General features: G+C 37.0%; 1 protein-coding gene across 1 annotated transcript; it reads right to left on the reverse strand.

Moving 5' to 3' along the window:
• Positions 1-2,318: 2,318 nt before the first annotated feature.
• On the reverse strand, positions 2,319-5,963 carry LOC141586607 (tubulin alpha-2 chain-like). The gene is made up of 4 exons (XM_074407897.1): positions 5,633-5,963; positions 4,509-4,743; positions 3,713-4,083; positions 2,319-3,176 (listed from the first exon to the last, which is right to left on the reverse strand). Exons 1-4 carry the CDS (start codon positions 5,723-5,725, stop codon positions 2,526-2,528), a joined length of 1,350 nt encoding a protein of 449 aa, XP_074263998.1. The 5' UTR covers positions 5,726-5,963; the 3' UTR covers positions 2,319-2,525.
• Positions 5,964-9,044: the final 3,081 nt, after the last annotated feature.

Genomic DNA, 9,044 nt, shown 5'->3' on the forward strand with positions numbered 1-9,044 from the left:
ACAAGAATGCTATCCTGTTTTCTGAAATGACCTATTGTCACTCAAACCTACATAACTCAATATTTACCCGTTATTTTTGGTTGATTCTTTTTGGAGGTGGGAGCTAACTTCCTTAGCTTTCATTTGAGCCATCATGGGTATTTTTAACCAAACTAAGTAAGGAGATATGATTTTTACAAGTTCCTGTTGCTGCATAGGAAGACTGATGAACTTGCACTCTAACCTGCACTTACTCAAACGTCTATATCTCTAGTTCCAGGCCATTGCTTTGTGTGATTCTAATTGGAGAGGCAAGCTAACTCATTTAAATTCGTTTTGGCTACTCACGGGTCTCCTAGTTCCCCATGAGCAGGAAGTTAAGGCTCCTAAAATAAGCCCCTAGATGCTGAACTATTACAGCAGCTGATAACACTCAAAAATTCATATATGATGTTCTAGACCACCTATGGGGTTAATTCTTTTTGGAGGAGGAAGCCAACATCCATATCTTCAAAAGGAGCTATAATGGGCCTTAAAATTCATCCTGAGCAAGGTGTTATGGCATCTGCAAGACATAACTGATTCCTAAAATACAACAGCATGTTATGTTTTAATGCTAGCATCTGCCATGGGCATTTTGGCCCTTTTGCTTGCTAATACTAGCTCGTCCAAAATATGTATTGGTCCTGTGAGAGTCCTTATGCCATGAGATGAAGAATAACATGCTTGGCTCCCATCTAAGAAGGCTTTTAGCTTGAGAAAAGTAAACAATAATTTCTGAACATTGAAAGCGACCTCTTGTGCTCTTCCTTTTGGGTTGTTGTTTCTTTGCTTTGCTTTAGAGTGGCACCTACCCCAAGCCACGACCATGCCTCCTTTCTAAGCTCTTTTTAAAGACCTTGTCTGCATGGACTTCATCTACTCCTCTCACAAAGCAACAAGAACAATAAGCCGCCTTTATTACTTTATGCTTTATTGTTTTCTAGTTAGTTTGCTTGTCTTGTATCCAGCTTTGTGTAAGATACTTTAGCTGTTTGTTGTAATCTTTTGTAGGACTTGTGTGGCCCTTAGATTGTTATTTGAACGGTCAAGATGAACTCCTATGGTCTATATAAACCAAGGAGCTGAAATCTAACAATCAGATTTGAGTTTAATATTAAGAGTGAAACCTTTGTTTCTCCATTTCTTCTTTTGGCTGTGTGCTTGAGAAAACCTTCCTTGCTTAGTGCTGGAAGTTGTGTGTGTCCTTTGTTGTGTGCTTGGGCAGCTCACAAGGCTTTTATCATTGGCTTTGTGCTTTGATAAGGTCACCCCAATCTTAACCATTGGCTATGTGCTTTGGTGAAGATATATATATTTTCTTGTTTCTTATTAAACCAGAAAATTGCACACAAAAACAAGTTTATTTCAGGCTCTTTGCTTAATTTATCCACTACAAATATTCACACCTATTTGTCACCCCCTTAAACTAATCAAAAACACAGCATTCCCCTAGGATTACAGTCCATTTATACTACGACTATTTTTAACATAACGTCGTCTTATAGGAGTAAAACTGTAAAAGGTTGATGAAATGGAGATTCTCAGGTATACCGGTTGTATCACGTCATCGTACCCCGAAATAAAAGTTAAGGTTTCTTGTTGACTAGGAGGTATGATAATCTTGTACACCCGGTATCCCTTAGGATATTTTGATGAAATGTTAGCACAAAAAAATGAAATTGTTATTGTCATAAATTTTTCTCGTAAGGTTTTATAATTTTGAAGTTTTCTTTCGAGATTTCTAAATAGTGCTTTTTTAATCTTTCAAATTTTCATGCAATCCCCGTTTTTTCTCTCGCCAAGGGCCTCGTGGGTTTCCAAACGATATGTTCGAATCTCCGAGAAACATCTTTGTGTCTCGTTGCAGGTATTTCTCCAAAACTCAGTCGATTAAGATAAGTAAAGATATGTTCGATCTTTTGGTCAGCTACGATCATCCCTCCAAGAATGTAGTGGAAGTTGAAAGTGATCTTTGTGTTCAACCATCCGTACGCCATCAACACGCTTTGGTGACCCGATGTAGCTACTTTGTTGTTTTAGTTTACGATTTTGCTAAAATAAGTGCATTTGACCAAATGAGTCAAATGCCATATGTACAAAACTTTCTTTTCACGGTTGCCAAAAAAAAATGCAATCCCCAGTTCCATGTTTCGAATAGAAACCCCAAATTACTATTCAGTATAATCGCAAATTATAAAGGGACACCGGACACAGATAATGTCAAACACGGTCGTCTGACTGAATTCTGTTGCTCACTAATCAGCGTTACACAGATTTGTGTTACTTGAAAGTAAGACATGCATAAATTCGAGTGCAAATACTAGGCAATTTGGTTTTACAAGACCAGATCAAGGTAACAACTTCATACATCAACCACAAACATTGATGATACTACCAAAACCAAATTACCACAGACAGTAGTACGAATAGAACAGAATTCTTAGTACCCGAGAAAACAAATCTAGTACTACCAAACTACTTTGCGTGGTCACACAGAACCCACATCACTCTTCGTAATCATCATCTTCGTCCTCGACACCCTCAGCACCGACCTCCTCATAATCCTTCTCTAGAGCAGCAAGATCTTCACGGGCTTCTGAAAACTCTCCTTCCTCCATACCCTCACCCACATACCAATGTACGAATGCACGCTTGGAATACATGAGATCAAACTTACCATCAATCCTAGCAAAGACTTCAGCCACACTTGTCGAGTTAGAAATCATGCTTACTGCCCTTTGCACCTTTGCAAGATCCCCACCGGGGACCATAGTGGGTGGCTGGTAGTTGATACCACACTTGAAACCTGTGGGGCACCAATCAACAAACTGGATGGTTCTCTTGGTCTTGATGGATGACACGGCAGCGTTCACGTCCTTGGGTACGACATCACCACGGTACATGAGGCAGCAGGCCATGTACTTTCCGTGCCTTGGGTCACACTTGGCCATCATGGAAGATGGCTCAAAGGCTGTGTTGGTGATCTCGGCCACTGAGAGCTGTTCATGGTATGCCTTCTCTGCTGATATGACAGGGGCAAAAGAGGAAAGCATAAAGTGGATCCTTGGGTATGGGACAAGATTGGTTTGAAATTCAGTCACATCAACATTCAACGCCCCGTCAAACCTCAAAGAAGTGGTGAGGGAAGAGATAACCTGCAACATATAGAGACGGGGATTATAATATCAGTGTCCAGAAGTCAAGACAAAAATCCAACCCGTGTTACTCGGACGCTGGTACACATCAGATATATGAGTCCATTTGTGAATTACGACTTACGAGAATTGTTCTTTAATGTGGATTCGAGTCACACATCTCCAAAACAAAATATATCATTAAATTCAAATATTCGAGTCACACATCTCCAAAACTAAATAAATAGATAGATAGATATTTGACCATTTGAGAGATAAATGTAAAATGAGGATACGACTGTGTAATACAGACATGTATGAAGAACCAAGTAGGACAAATCCTCCTTTTTGTCATCATGCAAACCTCCCTATCTGGCTCTTCTAGGAGAAATCTCGCACCAGTAAGGTTGTGTAGGTATTCCATACCCGTACGTAAATTTAATATTCTTATCATGACACCGCAGTAAAACAGAATCCAACTAGAAATAGATTTATTCTTATCACTAGCAATAGCTGAACCAGAGAAAAAATGAATTAATAAGTTTGTGATGGCATACCTGCGAAATAAGACGATTGAGATTGGTGTAAGAGGGGCGTTCAATGTCAAGGGAACGGCGACATATGTCATATATGGCCTCATTGTCAAGCAGCACAGAAACATCAGTGTGCTCAAGCAGAGAATGTGTTGAGAGGACACTGTTGTACGGTTCAACCACAGAGGTAGAAACTTGAGGTGATGGGTAGATGGTGAAACCCAGCTTAGATTTTTTACCATAGTCCACAGAGAGACGCTCCAGCAGGAGTGAACCTAGACCAGACCCAGTCCCACCACCTACAGCGTTGAAAACAAGGAATCCTTGCAGACCCGTGCAGTTGTCGGCAAGTTTCCTAATACGGTCTAGGCAAAGATCAACAATCTCTTTCCCAACTGCCACATCAAAGATACATACATTAGAATAAAAGCATACAGAAATAATTGCAAATCTACAGATCTAAAAAAAACATTCAACTAACTTTTTTTCCTAAATTACCAGACTCAATTTGTTCTGTAGACACTATCAACAGACGCTTTCAACTTTCACCTTTACCAAAAAGGCAAATAAAGACATTTTTACATACATCTATTAAAGGATATAAATTGGATGTCAACAGAAAACAAACTAGTAACAAACTTCATTTTAGCTGTCAACCCAACAAGTAAGGCGGAAAAAGTTACTCTCCACTTCTAAAAATTATCACGCTATTCTAATATATTTATAAGCCTCAGGATTATCATAATCTAATATCAGTAAATGTTATGGAGCTACTATAAATAGCTACAAAAGTTAGAGCATCAAAGATAGGGAGGTCTACTTGTGTAATGGCCACGAGCAAAATTATTAGCAGCATCTTCTTTTCCACTGATCAACTGCTCAGGGTGAAAGAGCTGGCGATATGTGCCAGTCCGGACTTCATCAATAACAGTAGGCTCCAGATCAACAAAAATAGCACGAGGGACGTGTTTCCCTGATCCAGTCTCACTGAAGAAAGTGTTGAAAGCATCATCACCACCATTCACTGTTGTATCACTTGGCATCCGTCCATCAGGCTGCAAAAAGAATCTAATAAAATTAGTAAACTGCAGACTACAATTTTGTTATTCATTTCAAACAGGTATTCTGATAGGCCAAAAGCACCCAATTACACACCGACCAACATTCAATCAAGGGATTCATATTTAGTAACTCTAGCTTAGCTTTAAAATTAACTAAAAAACAATAAAAAATCGACAACAGGTATTAACATCAACTACTTTATCATCCATCGTCGTGAATTACACAGCACAAACATGACATTATCGTTTTACATTAACCAATATTCATCATTTAACTTATCAATCATAATCGACAGCAGAAAGTCAGAAACAGTCAATCTTGGTCAAAACCTCACCGACATTTCAACACATTTCATATTTTCGGAGAAGAAACACTAAATTAACTCAAGATCGCATACATCGACAAAGACTTACCTAGCAATAAATCTTATAAATACAACAGCAACAAAATATAACCTAGCATCGAACAACGCTGTAGGAGGCTAATCACCGGCACCAGGACAACCACGACAAATCGGTAAATCGAAGTATCTACATTTCCAATACATTAATATCGTTTTATCAACCAAAAGCGCTTCGAAAACACTACGCCGTAGCGTAAAACACAGATCTCATGGATCAAATCAGCTACAATTCGGAGTAGACAAAATACATCACATTTTTCACCAAATCATAACATAAAATCAACAAATCCAACAACGAACTTGAAAACAGATCAAATACGTCCACAATACAAAATTAAACAATCAATCATCGTTAAACAGGAACTCAAAACCATAGATCTGATTGTAAATCAAACTAAATACAAGCACAAACTTGAACTAATTCATCAAAAAAAACAGAGAAATTATATTAAATAAAAAAATAAGAATCATAGATAGACCTGAATGCCATGTTCGAGACAGTAAAGCTCCCAGCAAGAGTTTCCGACTTGAATACCAGCTTGACCGATGTGAATCGAAATGCACTCCCTCATTGTTCCTTGATTTTTGATACGAATTCAAAAAATTGAGAAAAATGTGGAAACCCTAAAATAGAGAAATGGGGGAAATTATAAGAATGGCGAGCGTTTATGAAGACGCTCTCCAAAATTTGCAGTGAAGTGTTAGTGAGTGAAGTGAGTTTTTATTTTCTTTTTCCTTTTTTTTTTAGGTTAGAGGGCGGTTTTGTTTATATATAGTGGGTGGTTTTTTCATTTTTTGAATTTTGAATTTAGCCTTGTGGGCTGTGGCTTCGAGTTTGTCGGCGGATTCTATTTCGGGTTTGTTAAAGATCACCCCTAATTTTACGCATATTGCCCTAAGGGTTCGCTTGGAATGAGAGTAATTATTAAGGGAGTAATAGAGCTAAAATGAACTAAAAAATGGAGGGAAAGGATGAGGATGAGAGATAGAAATGAATAAAAATGAGGAAATATAGTGTAATAGTTCCTCCGTTTAGGGGAGTAATAATTAATTGAGGGGGAGGTAGGTAACAATCATATATTATATTAAAGCAACAACCGACCACCCATCATACGCCACATGTCACAACTCCTTCAAACGCCACGTATCATTCTCTATTTAAAAAAAATAAAAAAATAAAATATAAGATGTGCAATCACGTAAACATAAAAAAAAAAGGAAGTTGCTAATTTTGAAGTTTATTTGTGTGCAATTTTAGGAGTTATTTTTGGTAGAATATTTCAACGAATCAACTTAAAAAAATTTTAGCAGATATTTTCAGTATCATCTTTTAACATATTTTCGGTATAATTTTTTTAGGAGATATTTGTGCAATTTTTTAGGAGATATTTTCGGTAGAAGTTGCTAATTTTAATTTGATTTGGGGTGAAATTTGGGAAAGAATTTCAGTACAATATTAACCTAACAAGAACAATATTCGGAGTATAATTTAGCATAACAAATATAGCCTATCAATATGATCTTTCCTTAAGCTGTGATGGAATATACCGCAAAATGGCAAATAAGAAAATTAGTTTTATAATTTAGCATTTATTCGGAGTATTTTCTATGTTCATAATGTATATATACCGAAAAATAAAGTCTAAAAATATCATACCAATAAAATTCGAATAATATCGTAATGTATATAATTAACATTAACATACCAAAAGTATCATAAAATTTGTTTTTTTTTTGTGACCTTTTTATTGTTGATGGTAAGAAGAAATGACACTTTTATACATACCTATCTGGCTATTTGCATAATAAGCGTACCTATTTTACCTTTATTCACGATTCGTATTTGGTTTTTTAACTCTTATATTACCATTTTTACTACAATTGATGGTTTCGTAATAAACTTATTATGAGATCGTCTCCTACGAGACTTGGTCAAGTGAGGCTGGGATGATATCTACTCATGTTAATTGTATTTTTCATTGTTGATGAATTGTTTGAGTGGCTCTATTCATGTAAATTTTGGGTTGCTATTTTAAGGGTTTTATGGATTAGGTCATTTGGAATCTTTTTAGGACAAGACCATTAAGGCTGTCTATATCTACAAATATACGAGAAGCAAAATTTTGAATAGGGCTTTTAAAATCTTATATGGTATTGAGTACAAAAAGGTATTTCAAAAATGGTGGGAATACTTGTGTATATTATGTAGTTAGACTTCGTTTGGCATGAAAATGAAAGGATCAAGTAAATGGTGGGAAAAAAAAATCAAAAAAAAAAAGTAAATGGTGGAAAACATGATAGTGGGAAAGGTTATACATCCTCCGTTTTATTGAATTATTTACGTTTATTTTTGCACAAATATCACAAATATTAAAAAAGTGGGTGTCTCTACTTTTCATATGCATACCTACAATCACAAATTCTCCCTTATGACGGAGATACTCGTCGCAAACTTGCGACGGGTACCATTTTGTCTCACACAAAACCCATGGGGGTGAGAGAGAGAGCACATGGGGTGAGTGCCCACCTTGTCCCCTCTACCCATTTCCACTCACATAATACCCGTCGCAATATCCGACCCGTCGCAAGGAGACCTCACGACCTACAATAGTAAGTCTCCCTTAAGACGACACTATTCGGGAAAAGCAACAAGTGGTATGAAACTTGACCCATCTTAAGCTTAAGACGAATAATGTCGTCTTAAATGAGAATTGGTGTACTTACAAAACTACCCTCATAGGAGCCTCTCACCTTTTGTCACCCACACCAAAAGGTACAAAAGTAGACAAGGGTATGTTGGTCGTTTAATTGATCAAAGAAATCCATATAAGGAAACGTAAACAATCAAATGGAACATGTGCAGCTTAAAATGGAAAACGTAAACTATTCAATGGAATGGAGTAAGTAGATTTTTTTGGTTGCATGACAAAATGATGAACAATGTTGTGAAACAAGTGTCAAAATAATAAACAAAAGAAAAGAAATAAAACTATTGGTATTTGACAACTTGAATAAAGATATGAAGGGGCTCTGTCGATGGTGGGATTAGAGGTCGTGATAGGGGAGGGGTTGCGATAAGTGGGTAAAATGGGGTGGGTTTCATACAGGTATGACCAGGGTTAGGGGTCACGCATAAGTAAGGGCCAAGGGATAGTAGTTATGTCAGAGGGACGGTGTGAGGGGGCGTACGAGATGGTGGAGACAAAAGGGGGTAGGGGATGTTCAATCGAGGAGGTGACTAATGAGATATGAATTGGTTGGTTGGTTGGTTGGTTGGTTGGTTGGTAGGGGGTGTTGAGATATAAGTTGAGTGGGAGGTTGTGGTCCAGTAGAAAGGAGGGGTTGGGTGCGGTGGTGCGTCTGGTAGTAGGTCTCGAGCACTACTATAAATATATTGCGAGATTTAACTATACTAATATGAGTATGCATTAACAAAATAACTTTTTAAAAGTTTATCTAAAATCTACTAATGAATTAATCTTACGCCTCCACTCAAAAAGATGTATACATAACATCTACTTCGATTAACACCCTACATTGCCACCCGTGCAGTGCACGGGTACAAAAACTAGTTACTTCCCTAATGGAGGAACTATTACACTATATTTCCCCATTTTTATCCATTTCTATCTCTCATCCTCATCCCTTCCCTCCATTTTTTAGTTCATTTTAGCTCTATTACTCCCTTAACTAGTTTTGTGACCCGTGAAATTCACGGGTTGTTCTGTTTCTAGTGTAATACTTTAGTGATTTAATACAATAACATACTACGATTTTCATGTTTTAAGGGTTGTATAAATTCAATTAGTCTTTTATACAACAATTTATCAGAAATTAAAATTCCATACATTAGATATGCTAAGATACCTCTACCAAAACTAAAGTAAACCA

This window comes from Silene latifolia, chromosome 6 (assembly GCF_048544455.1).
Source record: "Silene latifolia isolate original U9 population chromosome 6, ASM4854445v1, whole genome shotgun sequence".
In the NCBI taxonomy this organism is placed as follows: Eukaryota; Viridiplantae; Streptophyta; class Magnoliopsida; order Caryophyllales; family Caryophyllaceae; genus Silene; species Silene latifolia.